At 40.5% G+C, this 15,008-nt stretch overlaps 2 protein-coding genes and 1 long non-coding RNA gene across 7 annotated transcripts; all 3 read left to right on the top strand.

The window, feature by feature from the left end:
* Window positions 1-239: 239 nt before the first annotated feature.
* Window positions 240-12,450, top strand: LOC110680223 (heat shock 70 kDa protein cognate 3). 4 transcript variants are annotated; one of them, XM_021856037.1, is made up of 2 exons: window positions 240-435; window positions 9,723-12,450. In XM_021856037.1, exon 2 carries the CDS (start codon window positions 9,733-9,735, stop codon window positions 11,698-11,700), a length of 1,968 nt encoding a protein of 655 aa, XP_021711729.1. In that variant the 5' UTR covers window positions 240-435; window positions 9,723-9,732; the 3' UTR covers window positions 11,701-12,450. The 4 variants fall into 4 exon arrangements, with proteins under 4 accessions (XP_021711729.1, XP_021711730.1, XP_021711731.1 ...); XM_021856038.1 differs by lacking the exon at window positions 240-435 and adding an exon at window positions 5,210-5,417; XM_021856039.1 differs by lacking the exon at window positions 240-435 and adding an exon at window positions 5,371-5,483.
* Window positions 304-9,807, top strand: LOC110680222 (heat shock 70 kDa protein cognate 3-like). Of its 2 annotated transcripts, none has more exons than XM_021856035.1 (3): window positions 304-435; window positions 7,326-9,428; window positions 9,723-9,807. In XM_021856035.1, exon 2 carries the CDS (start codon window positions 7,341-7,343, stop codon window positions 9,327-9,329), a length of 1,989 nt encoding a protein of 662 aa, XP_021711727.1. In that variant the 5' UTR covers window positions 304-435; window positions 7,326-7,340; the 3' UTR covers window positions 9,330-9,428; window positions 9,723-9,807. The 2 variants fall into 2 exon arrangements, with proteins under 2 accessions (XP_021711727.1, XP_021711728.1); XM_021856036.1 differs by lacking the exon at window positions 304-435 and adding an exon at window positions 5,395-5,483.
* A 958-nt stretch (window positions 12,451-13,408) lies between the features above and the next one.
* LOC110680224 lies at window positions 13,409-13,906 on the top strand. The gene is made up of 2 exons (XR_002502795.1): window positions 13,409-13,586; window positions 13,653-13,906. It is a non-coding gene; the product is annotated as an uncharacterized LOC110680224 (long non-coding RNA).
* Window positions 13,907-15,008: the final 1,102 nt, after the last annotated feature.

Raw genomic sequence — 15,008 nt, 5'->3', positions numbered from 1 at the left:
ACCCCCTATCAACAGCCGCCGCCACACAACCACATCTACATCTTTCTCTCCGCTTCTCGCCGAATCGAGCGAACGCGAGAAACTTGGAGAACAACCTGCAAAGGGTAGGTACACGTATTATCGCCGCAACCGGTCGTGGTGCGCGCCGATTGGTCCACGCGAACACCGGCTACGGAGTGCATCCAAGGCGGCGAGAGAGCGCGAGGATTTATTCAGCCGTCGGAGCACCGTTTCGGCATAGTTTGAATCCAGCGACAGACAAGAAAAGATCCCCGAAAAAAGTGAACGCAAATCAGGGGCCAAAGCAAAACGAAAGCAAATCCGCGATTGAAAGTGAAAAGTGATAATTTAAATATCCGCCTTGGTGCAGTTGTGAAGGAAGAATTTTGTTGAAATAGTGAACCCGCATCTGTGATAAGCGCAAGGAAGAACAATGTAAGTGCTTTTCTTAGCCGTATCGAGTATCGATCGGTTTTTCAGGACTGTAAATGTGATGTGTATGCGCACTAAAAAGTTCCCAAAAAGCTTTGCATAGTGTTTGATTCAACATAAGAGATAAGGATTTTTTTGTGCTAAGTTCATACAAATCAGGGAAATTCCATTGAAATCGATGGTTTCTAGAAGGATTTCCCTGTTAATCACTGACGTGTGTTTTCGCTGCGGAAATTTAGCGAGAGAGAGGTATTTACTGCCCCCTGTCCTTCCCCCTAGTCAAAGTAGCCAAGAAAATGTGTGTGGGTTACCAAGCGACTGCCGCCGAGCTCACACAACTACAAAACGGGACTTTCACCGCGGATAGGTGTGGAGTTGGTGCCTCTCGCTTGCACAGTGATAGTGCGGTGGCTGTTTACGTGGTCAATTATTAACTGCTTATGTGGGCATGTGGTGAAGTTTTTGTGCAAGTTGGTAACAGCTTTTTTTTTAGTATAGTAGGTGGATTCAATGTTAAGAATCATTCAAAATTATGCAAAATAGTCAATTATTTTGCCCTAGAAAACATTAGTTTTGTTCAGGGCCGGAGATAGCCATATTCGTACTATATGACCCCACAAAATATACTGTAGAGAATATGATGGTTATCTTTTCAACCAATTATAACTGTACTTTTGAAGTGGTATCAAAAGTCACAAACTTTGTCTGGCGTTTCGCCAGATAAATTATGTTTATTCTTTCAGATGGTCATTTATGTTTTAAGTATCTTCACTTCTTTGGTTTACATTATGGTTCTTACCAATGAATTCCGTGACGTTAACAACAAATTTCATTCATAATTATTATCTTTCTTAGAGTGGCATTTTGCCCTGAGAAGGGACGACGTTGATTTCCACTAAAACTAGGCATATCCAAACGATATAAGCTAGTGACCTTGGTATTTTTGTTTATGGTTCGTCAGTATCTTAGTAAGTATATTTATTTTGAATGCATTACAAATTTGGTTAGGTATTACCAGATTGAAGTTTAACGGATTTTTATGATTTAAGATTCAGCTTTAGTATTCCTCAGTCTGTAAACTGAAATCATATATTGGAACCCTTAAAGCAGTGGTTCATAACCGTTGGTCCGCGGACCCCTAGACGACATCTCAGGGGGTCCGCGAAACCATACAAGATAAATTAATTGATCCTTAAATTTCAGTTCCACATCCTATCCGTAGCTAACGATAAACAGTCGCAGCGAAACCTTCTAGAGATATTGTTCCATTACTCGATATCGACTCATGGAACCATATTATAAAATAAAATTGCATTGTAACTATGATGCTCCCCTCAAAAAGCTTTCCACAGAATTTCTGTTCCATTACTCGATATTTCTATGAGTCGATGGTCCCTTCAGTTATCGACTCATAGGTGTTTGACTATAGTAGCATGTAAAAAAAATATGGGTCTCATCACCAAGTACATTTACACATGGGGTTCCTCACAGTATGTGTGTACCAATACTTGCCATGTTCCAAGCAATATTGTTATAGATTTTTCTACAGTAAATGTTCCTCGACGATCTGATGTTGCAATCCAAAACATGCTGCCCCGAAATTTTTACAACACTGATGCTTCATAAGAGCTTATCTAACTTGACTGATTTTTCCTATTCTTCTTTCTTATTCGGCAAGATTTGATGACCCTTCATCGTACAACACTAAAGTATGTTTCTAAAAGTGAATCATTATTCAGAAAACATGCGAAGAAAGTAACGATGAAGAGAACAGATCATTCAGGGTGTCTGGAAATATCTGGAATCATCAGGCAATTTTATTCAATCAAAAAAAAAAGGGTATTCTCATGGAATTTTGGCTACGCTCAAGGAAATTATTTTGAAGCAGTAATGCATGGTAGATTATATCCTTTTTATAACAAATATGTTTTCAATAAAAAAAAAATAATAATAATGACTTTAATTCATTCAGCATAAAACACGTTTAGACAAAGAAGCAGAAATTAAAAATTGCCAAATTGGTAAAGGCAAGTATATATCCCACTTCCAGTTGGGTGTCGCTCATGAGCATGTTAAACATAGTTGAGAACATTCCAATTATTTTTACAAAAATTGCTTATTCTACAAAAATAATAAACTTTGTAGGAAAAGTGAATAGAATTTTTTTAGAGTTCTTAGTCACTATTTCAATGCATGTCGCAAAAATGTCTCTATTTTTGGTTAAGGTCTCTAAAGACATTTCAATCAAAATGGTCGCCGAAGTCATTTTTTGCCTTTCTAAAACATTCTAAAGGCTCTAGCAAAACCTTCAAAGACTATTGCACAAGTTCTCAATGATTATTTCTCAGATCCAGAGGAATGCTTCACGAATTTTAGTGATTCCTCCAGAGACTCCTGCTGGAATACTTTGGAACTCCTCCATGGTTGCTACCAGCGGTTTTTCAATGCATGCTTAGAGGAATTTCTTCAGAATTTGGGCCAGAAAATCCTAGAGCACTCCAACGCTACCACCTGCAATAATTTTCACAGATATAGTTCTGAAAAAAAAAAACAAAATCCTCCAGATGATTTCCATGGATTCTATCATCTTTACCTCCAGTTGTTACTTTTAAGAGATTTCCCACAGATCCTACAAAAGTTCTTCCACAAAAAAAGAATGGTTTTTCTGGAAAACCTACATTTTTATCGTTTATAGGCATTTTAAAATGAATTCTTTTAGAAATTCATCCACGATTACTCTCAAGAATTGCTTGAAAATTTTTTATAACACTTTTCGATGAAATCCTGACTTTTCCAATAATTCCTCGATAAATTCCACCTGAGATTAGAAATTAAATAGCTTTGGAAATATCTGCCGGCTTTTTTCAGCATTTCATTAAAATATTATTACTGAGATTCAAGCATTTCTTGAAGGAAGTCCTCCATACATTCTTCCAACTAACAAGGTTCCACGCCATGTCTTCTTCTTCTTTGCATTAACGTCCTCACTGGGACTGAGCCGGCTACTCAGCGTAGTGTTCTAAGAGCACTTCCACAGTTATGAACTGAGAGCTTTCTTTGCCTTAGTTGCCATTTTCGCATTCGTATACCTATCGTGTGGCAGGTACGATGATACTCTATGCCCAGGGAAGTCAAGGAAATTCCCATTACGAAGAGATCTTGGACCGACCGGGAATCAAACCCAGACACCTTCAGCATGGCTTTGCATTGTAGCCGCGGACTCTAACCTTTCGGCTAAGGAAGGCCCCACGCCACGCCAGGTATTAATACAATAATTATTACAGTTGTTGCTAAATTTCTAAAGGGATTCTGTGCGAATTTCTTTTAAAAGCTCTGTAGAACATTATTCAGACTCTAATCTCTTTTTTGTTTCAGCAATCTTATAAATTTATCAAGAAAATCCTAGGAAGAACTTCACCAAGAATCCAGGAGCTTTTTCAGAGACCATCACAAGATTCATCAGAGCTTACTCTGAAATTTTCATAAGACATTCCTCGCGGATTTTTTTTTTCAGAATTTTATCCAAAAAAAATCTGAAAACTTCCCTTGACGACTGGAGACATTCCTGGACCAATTACTGTAATAATTCTTTAAACTTTTTCAAACAAATTTGGAGGAATTTCTGAAGGAATTTTCAATTCCTGAAGAAAAAGAAGGCATTTTAAATTATTGAATAACGAAATGTTGGAGGAAATTTTCTATCAATAGACAAAATTCCGGAGAACTTGGACTTCCTTTGAACAATATCAGAAACGATCTTTGGAGCGATTCCTGCTGGAATCTCCGAAGTAATGTCTGTGCCTATCCTTAGAGAAATTCCTAATTGAATTCTTAAAGGTATTCAAAACGAAATTCCAGGAAGAGTTATTTGGAAAGTCCGAGAAAAATTAAAAAACAAATACTAAAGAGATGTTCGTTGTAATATGTGAAAGAAACTTACAGTAAAACGAGCAGTAATACTTATCGTAATATCACGAGGAATTCCAACAAAACAGTCTTAAAAATATTCTTAGAGAAATGTCTCCGGGGCAAACGAGGAAGCAAACTCTCACGTCGTGATTCCAGTTAGTTTTATTTTTGTATTCGTGTTCATGTATGGTCTCTTTTTGGTTCATATTTCCAAGACGATAAGTCGCTATCAGCTCTGATTTCCCCAAAATATGAGAGGAAAAAATACAAAACATCGTCCAGAGAAATACTCTGGATTTCAATAAGATACAATAGAATATTTTTTCATATTTAATTTTGATGCTTAAAGGCAATTTTAGATCATTTGATAAGGCACTTTTAGATCATTTGATAAAAAGAATTCCTCACGATATCTGGAAGAATTTCTTGGCCAGATAGGAAGGAAGGAAGGAAGGAGGAATGTTTTTTTTTTATACAAAGGTAATTAAGTGAACTCTTAGAAAGATGTGTTTTAAAGTTCTTTTAATTTTTTAAAAATTATTTTTTTTTGAGGGGCCGCGAGACTTGAAGAATCCGCAAGGCAGCCGCAACTCTGGAAAGTTTGGGAACCACTGCCTTAGCTACAGTGTCGATTGATATAGTCTACGGCCACGTCAGGTTTTAAGCCTTCCAACGATTTTTTTGTGAAATCAGACTCCTTGAGCTTCAAATGCTCCGTGGAGACTGGCCTTGAAGCCCCTTGCCTGCACAGCATCACCAAATTGGTGTTGGTCCCGGTACTATACGTTGTTGAATACCCTATTCAACACAACGGAACTTTCAGATTGTAATGCTATGCGGACTTCGAATCGTATTTAGTATTCAGTCAGTAAAGCGTACGTACCGTACGTAGATCATTGCAGCGACGTTAACACGACCACTACCGTGGACGCAAGTCGTAGTGAGCGGACCGGGAAAGGTTGACGTGTTCTTTTCTCCCGGTCTCTATTGAAATCTACTCCAACCGTGTACACGGACGGACAAACGGGAGTCGTGCCTCATAGCTGGCTGTCTGTTTCAATCGAGAGCTCAACGAGGTAACAGTATAGTCCCATCTTTTGTGTCTTTAATAATTCTTTTGTAATAGAAATTTGATTGGCTAGGTAGGTTGATTGAACTTTAAGCATAACTAATTGTTAAACAAATTGAGCTTCATGTGTAGCGATAAGTGTGATAAGTTGTTCTAAGTGAGTGCGAATTCGTGGAAATGTGCGAAATGTGGAAAGTGATGTGTTAATTTGTCGTGGAACATTGCCATATTTAGGTCACACCTTTTTAGGGAGTCTCAACTATTGAGGTCAGAAAACTAACGGTACCTTGTGACGCTTTGATACTTTCTCTAGCGGTAGCTTGTGATGATCAAACTTTGAAATTCGACGATTGCGAATATCGCTCGTCCGGGTTGCCAATTGATTAACTGGAAGGAAACTATCGTGCGGGGAAACGGCGTGGCGGCGGAATATTCCACTCTACGAGAAAAGTGTCTGACGTGGCCCATTTTCATACATGTACGAAGCGGTAGACTTCTATCTGTGTGGAACGCACGTCTGCGGCTGTTATCCCTTATACGTAATCACGAGCAGTCTCGTGGAATCAAATGATATGAATTAATATGCTAGTTAATCAAAGTTTTAAAGTAATTTTAGAAAGTTTTTTTTTATTACCAATTAAAGTTTGACCTTCATACTTGTATTCGGGAATGTTCCTTTTGAGCCTTTATTATAGATAAGATATCATTTGTCATGTATGTCTATCTTTTTATTTCGATTATTTGTTCTTCTAGTTATTTTTCTTTTCATTAAAAAGGCCAGTATGAATATGTGATCCGTGTAAAATAAAATACGAGCATGGTGAAAGAAGTTACAGTTTTGACTTTGATTCTCCAGAATAGTACTAAAAGCATTCCACGACAGATAGAAATAGGGCCTAGAAATGAATTGATCTTCTGTTTATGCGTTAGATCCGACATGGGGCAGATATAGCTTCTCAGTTTAGTGGACATATGAGTACTTCCACAGTTATTATCTCCGAGCTTTCTTTGATAATTGATCATTTTTCCATGTGTATATCGTGTGGCAAGCACGAAGTTACTCCACAATTCTCTGCAAGGTCTTTCTAAACAGCTACGCGTTCACCGTTAAGGCTATTCGGGTTTTTAATACGACCAAGCAACTTTTTTTTTCTAAATTCCAAAAAATGAAAAGAGACATCAGCTCGCCTTGATTGATCATATCTATGCTGAAGCTATATCAGATTGTTGCGTTCCATTTGCTCTAGTTCTATCGCATGAGCATCATGAAACAGGATACTTGAAGAGTTAGTGTCGATTTAAATTGTGTCATTTGAAAGACCGTTTCATAATTCATTTCATTATCATATTCAAATGAACGTTGGTTTTCATATTAGGTCCGTCACATTTATTTATACTTTTCAATAAATAGCAGAATATCCATTAGTTTCACTTGGTCAATGAGTTAAGGTGAAACAGCTTGGAATCCAAATTCAATAGTGTACCAGAACTTTGAAGGATCAAATTTCGCGACAGAAGCAGCAAACGACAGTGCAATTTCTGTTTTAGTTTCGCGCACTAGCAGAAAGTTCAAAATAAGAAGATTGACTTTGTACGTTCGTTGTTTCTGTAGAGCAGTGTCTTTGAATCCTTGAAAAGGGACACAAGCCGGTCAATGTGACAGCCATGATTGGATTCCAAAATGTTTCACCTTAAGGTTTGAGCTTTTGTTTACCAACTAAACAACAATTGCAAAGCGTGCACCCTCCTGCTAATAACCTGCATTGCAACAGTGGAGTGATTAACATGTGTCGACTAAACGCTTAAGTATAAGACAAAGCTTTTTTTTTGGAGTGATCTTAGCAATATCCCAATGATCCCAAAATAAACTATCAATCCGCATTTTCTTTTCTTTGCTGCTGCATCGTGAATGTAGAATCGTCTCCGCAAAATGCGACATCTCTCTCCGCATTGTGCGATAGCGATCGCGATTGCCGTTTTGACGGCTACGGTGTACGCTGCACAGGAAAAGAAAGAACAAGACTACGGTACCGTTATCGGCATTGACCTCGGTACAACGTACTCTTGCGTGGGCGTCTACAAGAACGGACGCGTGGAGATTATTGCCAACGATCAGGGCAACCGCATCACGCCATCCTATGTGGCGTTTACCTCCGATGGTGAGCGGTTGATCGGCGATGCGGCCAAGAATCAGCTCACGACCAATCCGGAGAACACGATCTTCGATGCGAAGCGTTTGATCGGTCGTGACTTCAGTGATCCCACAGTGCAGCAGGATTTGAAACTGTTTCCGTTCAAGGTGGTGGAGAAGAACTCCAAGCCGAACGTTAAGGTCACTACGAACCAAGGTGAAAAGACCTTCACGCCAGAGGAGATATCTGCCATGGTTCTTGGAAAGATGAAGGAAACTGCCGAAGAATATCTCGGCAAAAAAGTGACCCATGCGGTAGTTACCGTTCCGGCATACTTCAACGATGCTCAACGTCAGGCTACCAAAGATGCAGGAACCATAGCTGGCTTGAATGTGATGCGTATCATCAATGAACCTACGGCTGCAGCTATCGCTTACGGTTTGGACAAGAAGGAAGGCGAAAAGAACATCCTGGTGTTTGACCTCGGCGGAGGCACCTTTGATGTTTCCTTGCTGACCATTGATAATGGAGTCTTTGAGGTTGTTGCCACTAACGGAGACACCCATTTGGGAGGTGAAGACTTCGACCAACGTGTGATGGATCATTTCATCAGGGTCTACATGAAGAAGAACGGAAAGGATATTCGACAAGACGTTCGCGCTGTTCAGAAGTTGCGCAGAGAGGTAGAGAAGGCTAAACGTGCCTTGTCATCCAGCCACCAGGTTCGCATAGAGATTGAGTCGTTCTTCCAAGGCGAAGATTTCAGCGAAACCTTAACTCGGGCCAAGTTCGAAGAGTTGAACATGGACTTGTTTAGAGCCACCATGAAACCGGTTCAGAAAGTTCTTGAGGATGCCGATATGAATAAGAAAGATGTGGATGAGATTGTTTTAGTGGGAGGATCCACTCGCATCCCTAAAGTTCAACAGCTGGTCAAGGAATTCTTCAACGGCAAGGAGCCGTCCCGTGGCATCAATCCTGACGAGGCTGTTGCATACGGAGCTGCCGTTCAAGCTGGCGTGCTTTCAGGCGCTACTGAGACCGAAGGACTTCTGCTGTTAGATGTAAATCCGCTGACCCTAGGAATTGAAACCGTTGGTGGAGTAATGACCAAGTTGATTCCACGCAACAGTGTAATCCCGACGAAGAAATCGCAGATCTTCTCAACTGCTTCAGATAATCAGCATACCGTCACCATTCAGGTCTTTGAAGGTGAGCGCCCAATGACCAAGGATAATCACTTGCTCGGAAAATTCGACCTCTCTGGAATTCCCCCGGCGCCACGTGGAATGCCACAGATCGAAGTTTCGTTTGAAATTGACGCAAACGGTATTCTGCAGGTTTCGGCGGAAGATAAGGGAACTGGTAATCGCGAAAAGATTGTCATTACCAACGATCAGAACCGATTGACTCCGGATGATATTGAGCGCATGATTCACGACGCAGAAAGATTCGCAGAAGACGACAAGAAACTCAAAGAACGGGTTGACGCGCTTCATGAACTAGAAAGCTATGCCTATAATCTGAAAAACCAAATCAACGATAAGGAAAAATTGGGTTCAAAGCTTTCCGATGATGAGAAGAACACTATTGAAGAGGCAGTCGATGAGAAGATCAAATGGCTAGATTCGAACCAGAACGCTGATACGGAGGAACTCAAAAACCAGCGCAAGGAACTCGAAGAAATCGTTCAGCCGATCATCGCTAATTTGTACGCCAGCGGTGAGAGCTCACCTCAGCCGGAAACTGACGGCGACGACGACGATCCTTTCAATGATGAGCTGTAATCGAAGCATTTCAAAGTCACTCTAGTTTACGAATGGAATATTGTTGCTGTTTGCGAAGAATAATAGTATAAGAAAAATGGAACAATGAAGATTATTTTCGTAAGTCGCATGCCGTGTGTTACAAAAAAGTTTGAAGCAAACACAAAACATCAAATCCGACAGATTAGCTCAAAACTCAGAAGAATTCAATTTGGTCAACAAAAGTTTCTTGAAAGAATTAGGCTGAATTAGGAAATCATTACGTTTAAAATTATCAATCAGACACATGCAAAAACGATTTAAATACCATCCAACTAGTATGTTTATAACATAGGTTCATATTTCTTGCTTTCTAACAAACCATCAATTTGTATGATCAAACGACTAATTTCTGTCTTTCCTTTACCATTGCAGAGTCGTCAAAATGAAGCTGCTAGTACCGTTGGCCCTGGTGGCCGCCGTGGCCGTACTAACCTGTACCGCCGAGGAAAAGAAGGAGCAAGACTACGGAACCGTCGTCGGTATCGATCTGGGAACGACCTACTCGTGTGTGGGAGTGTACAAGAACGGCCGAGTGGAGATCATCGCCAACGACCAGGGTAACCGAATTACGCCATCGTACGTGGCCTTCACCGCCGACGGCGAACGATTGATCGGAGATGCCGCCAAGAATCAGCTGACCACCAATCCGGAAAACACCGTCTTCGACGCCAAGCGTCTGATCGGACGTGAGTTCACCGACTCCACTGTCCAGCACGATGCCAAGTTGCTTCCATTCAAGGTCATCGAAAAGAACTCCAAGCCACATATCAAGGTTTCGACCAGCCAGGGCGATAAGGTGTTCGCTCCGGAGGAAATCTCCGCTATGGTCCTGGGCAAGATGAAGGAAACCGCTGAAGCATACCTTGGCAAGAAGGTAACCCACGCTGTCGTTACTGTCCCAGCTTACTTCAACGATGCCCAGCGTCAGGCCACCAAGGATGCCGGAGTTATCGCCGGTCTTAACGTGATGCGTATCATCAACGAACCGACTGCCGCCGCTATTGCCTATGGTTTGGACAAGAAGGACGGCGAGAAGAACGTTCTGGTGTTCGATTTGGGAGGTGGTACCTTCGATGTTTCTCTGCTGACCATTGATAACGGTGTCTTCGAGGTCGTTGCTACCAACGGTGACACTCACTTGGGAGGTGAAGATTTCGATCAGCGCGTAATGGACCACTTCATCAAGTTGTACAAGAAGAAGAAGGGCAAGGATATCCGCAAGGACAACCGCGCTGTACAGAAACTTCGTCGTGAAGTCGAGAAGGCCAAGCGTGCTCTGTCGTCCAGCCACCAGGTTCGCATTGAAATTGAATCATTCTACGAGGGTGATGACTTCAGCGAGACTCTGACCCGTGCCAAGTTCGAAGAATTGAACATGGATCTGTTCCGCTCGACGATGAAACCAGTCCAGAAGGTCTTGGAAGATGCTGATATGAACAAGAAGGATGTCGATGAAATCGTTCTGGTCGGAGGATCTACTCGTATTCCAAAGGTCCAGCAATTGGTCAAGGAGTTCTTCAATGGTAAGGAACCATCCCGTGGTATCAACCCCGATGAAGCTGTTGCCTATGGTGCCGCTGTCCAGGCTGGTGTCCTCTCTGGTGAACAAGATACTGAAGCCATCGTTCTGCTCGACGTTAATCCATTGACCATGGGTATTGAAACCGTCGGAGGTGTCATGACCAAGCTGATCCCACGTAACACCGTCATCCCAACCAAGAAGTCTCAGATCTTCTCCACTGCTTCCGACAATCAGCACACTGTCACCATTCAAGTCTACGAGGGTGAACGTCCCATGACCAAGGACAACCATTTGCTCGGAAAATTCGATCTGACTGGAATCCCACCAGCACCACGAGGCATCCCACAAATTGAAGTCTCGTTCGAAATCGATGCCAACGGTATCCTGCAGGTGTCTGCCGAAGATAAGGGAACTGGAAATCGCGAAAAGATTGTCATCACCAACGACCAGAACCGTCTGACCCCAGAAGATATCGAGCGAATGATCAAGGATGCTGAGCGATTCGCCGATGACGACAAGAAACTGAAGGAACGCGTCGAAGCTCGTAACGAATTGGAAAGCTATGCTTACAGTCTGAAGAACCAGCTCGGAGACAAGGACAAGTTGGGCGCCAAGGTAGCTGACGATGACAAGGCTACAATGGAGGAAGCCATCGACGAGAAGATCAAATGGCTTGACGAAAACCAAGATGCCGATTCGGAAGACTACAAGAAACAGAAGAAAGAACTTGAAGATGTCGTGCAACCAATCATCGCCAAGCTATACGCTAGCACTGGCGGATCTCCCCCACCAACTGCCGACGACGAGGATCTCAAGGACGAACTGTAAACTCTTGTTTGTTAGTCTAGCGTAATTCCCATTTTCCGTTCCCTGGTCGGTCTAGTTAGGGCCCTTCCACCACTCGATCCAGTCCGGTTAGAGCTAGTAGAGGGACTCGGTTCATTACTAGCCGTGTAGATCAAGTAGAACAGGAAAAGAGTTCCACAGTAGAGCGTGTGCGAGCGAGAGAATACAAGATCGAGTGTTCGTGTACTAGGTACGCGTTAGGCGTGTTCTCATCTCATTTTTCAGATGAGAGAATGAAAATTATTGAAAACCCACAAAGTTTAATTTAGAGAGAAACTTGCGTGAATACACTTACAAGGCGATAAGGCATCTTATTCGTCTTTATTTATTGTTTAATTTGTTTTTCATAAACTGCGTTTATTATTGCCTTTTGATAGGGTAGTCTGAGAAAGAAAAGAAACTGCTAGTTCATCCCCATTTACACCTCCCATGGTCATCGCAGCCCCACCTTAGTTGGCACGAGGACAGCGTTGACGATGGGAGTATACTCTATTACCCCTCCTTAGTTCCCAGTTATTCTAATATTCCTGTTTGGTTCTTTTCCTTTCTCAACCATCGACTGATTGTATGTAAGTGTGCGTGATTAGTTTCAAGACATCCAAGTTAAAGTAACAAGCAACAAATTCTACTAGGAAACTTAACATTCAAAGAAGGAATGATGATAAAACAAAGCAGATTAACAGAATGCTGTAAGAGAAAGAATTCAAATAAAAGTTTTATAATTAAATTAAAGCTGCTGTTTTTCATTGATTATTCTTTACAATTCTTCGAAAAATGTCCTTTCCTGAATAGGTAGAAAGAACAAGTCGTTACGGATTTTTTTTTTTGTTTTTTACAAGGGGGAAATCTGCAAACAGATCCCCTGAGAAGATAACTCAGGGAATGCGGGGATGACGCACCAACGACGACCCGCTAAAACCAGCCTATGTACTGTGCATGAGCAATTCAATTAGAATTGCTCAAGTGGTGAACAGTGCATCGACATGACCCTTGGACTCAGACCCTCATCTCCCCGGAACCACCTTACGGTATTTCTTCGGGAAGAAGTCGTTACGGATAAGAACTGCATAAGTACTTGGGCACTTCCATGATTCACTTTGCTTACGTTTGAATGCTCTCTCGATCGGAAACCGTTTTGCATTCCCGTTCACATGAGCAAAATCAATAGACCATGGCACATTGGGGAAATCCGAACCCAAAGGTGGAATAAATTAATAACTTTCACAATAGAGAGATAAAAAATAAGTTTTATAGCTTGTTCGAAAGGAAATTTTCTCAGGAATCGATTGGTGATGGTTTCATGAATGTGGGACCGCTCTGGGATAAGCAATGGTGCCCGTTTTACCCCGATTCCTTGAAAAATTTTGTTTTTCATGTTGTTTTGTGTAAAATTGTTTTATTGTGGAGAATATTTCCGATGAATTCCATCATCCCTAATTCACCCAACATTTTTTTATACACTCAAAATAATCCACATGTCAAGGCTACGTGAAAATTCACGTAGATCCCTATAAAATGAACTTTTTCTTAATTTACCTGACAACGGTAATAATCATCTAATCGTTGGTAAGGATGAAATGAGACTTCAGTAATGTTTACTGTTAATTATCATCACTCCTACGTAAAAATCACGTACCCCACTTAGATTCATTTCGATAGGTAGTTCATTCTGTGTTGTGGTTTGATATTTGACATTTCATATCACGTTCATCATTTGTTGTGCTCAAGATGGCGATGAGGTCAGTTGTTCCTAAAAGAATTTCTCATTTTGAAGTATGGAGGCGAATTGCAAACCAAATCAGCATCAGATTTTTGAGCCCGAAGAGTTTTTGCGGCACTTGATTGATTTGTTTCATTCTACCCAAAGCGTAAGTATTGAAATGTTTATTTTTGCACTGTTTTATCAAATCTATCGACATTGTGTGATTCTGCAGGAGCTGAGTAAATCTGGAACTGCGGACAACCTGGGAACCAAGTTGTATACCCGTTAAACATCTACTGAACAAAGCACCGCTACCCAACGAAGTTCCTAGTAACTCGTTCGAAACTATCTAGGTACTAAATACGTGTGGCTGTAACGAATTGGAGAACAATGTCATCGATTTGATATAATAAAACACTTTTCTTCAGATAGTTGAACCTTTGGTTGAACCCTTTTTGATTTAAATAAACCTTATGAAATTCAAAATGAAGCAGAGTAATTACTATGGAAATTGTTGATGGATTTTACGGGAACATCATCTAGCATGTACTGGAACGGCTTGTGAAAGATACGGGAGAATTCACGTAGCTGTTACGTGAAACTTCGGTGGAAGTGACGATGCTGAAGTATTCATGCGTTCATTCTGTATCACCTATGATCCACGTAAGTGCTACGTGAAAAGAGGGATGGAAAAAAACCACGTATGTTTTCACGTAACAATGACGTTTGGATTATTTTGAGTGATAGATAACCTTATAAAAAATGGAAATTTAGGGGATTAAAGGGCCAAATGAACAATGAAATATTTTTTTAAGAGGATTTATTTATTTTTCATTTTTTCAACGTGTTTTTTTTATTGAAATAAATACTAAAATAGTAAAATAACCATAAATGTAGCTTGCAGAAATAAGTTGTAGTGAAATTTATAAGAAATGTATGATAATTAATTATGCTCTATGCACAATATTGTGAATAATTAACCTTCTTATATCACAAATTCCAAACATTTCCAAACGATATGCAATAGTTGGGGTACACGTTATTGATCTAAATCAGTGATTCCCAAAGTGGGCGAATTCGCCCCCCGGGGGGCGATTTTCAGGTGCAAGGGGGCGAAAATTTATAAAACTGAATTTGGGGGGCGAAAATGTTAGAAAGGGGGCGAAAATTATGGGATGACAGAAATTGAAAAACAATAATTAATTCAAAGTTTGTAAGAGACACTCATATTTCAATGAAAGCATCTACATCTGAAAAAAAAAATTTAACTCCTAACTATTTCATCTGTTCTTGTGTGTACCTCTAAACGCGCTTGATTTTTAGTTATGATAGACAAATTTGACAATTTTAATTGAGATCTGAATGGTTTTTGACTAATATAACATTTAATGTATTTTGATAGAAGAAAATATGTGAGAACTTCCAGCGATATTTCAAATTTATTTCCAAGTTTAATGTAATGTTTGGTAGCTTTTTGGCGATCTTTGGAATAGGGCAGATTAAGTTTTATTGCTTCTCACGCATTTATTTCACTACTCATTTTGATATTTTGTTTTTAAAAATAGGCCTTGGTGTCATAAAAGTGCAT

The sequence above is a fragment of the Aedes aegypti genome, unplaced genomic scaffold (assembly GCF_002204515.2).
Source record: "Aedes aegypti strain LVP_AGWG unplaced genomic scaffold, AaegL5.0 Primary Assembly AGWG_AaegL5_hic_scaff_1067_PBJ_arrow, whole genome shotgun sequence".
In the NCBI taxonomy this organism is placed as follows: Eukaryota; Metazoa; Arthropoda; class Insecta; order Diptera; family Culicidae; genus Aedes; species Aedes aegypti.
Note: the sequence above shows the minus strand (reverse complement) of the source record. Positions and strands in the feature narration are given on the sequence as shown.

Excerpts from the sequence above, each read along its gene's own strand:
- LOC110680222 (XM_021856035.1), top strand. The coding sequence starts at position 7,341 with ATGCGACATCTCTCTCCGCATTGTGCGATAGCGATCGCGATTGCCGTT.
- LOC110680223 (XM_021856037.1), top strand. The coding sequence starts at position 9,733 with ATGAAGCTGCTAGTACCGTTGGCCCTGGTGGCCGCCGTGGCCGTACTA.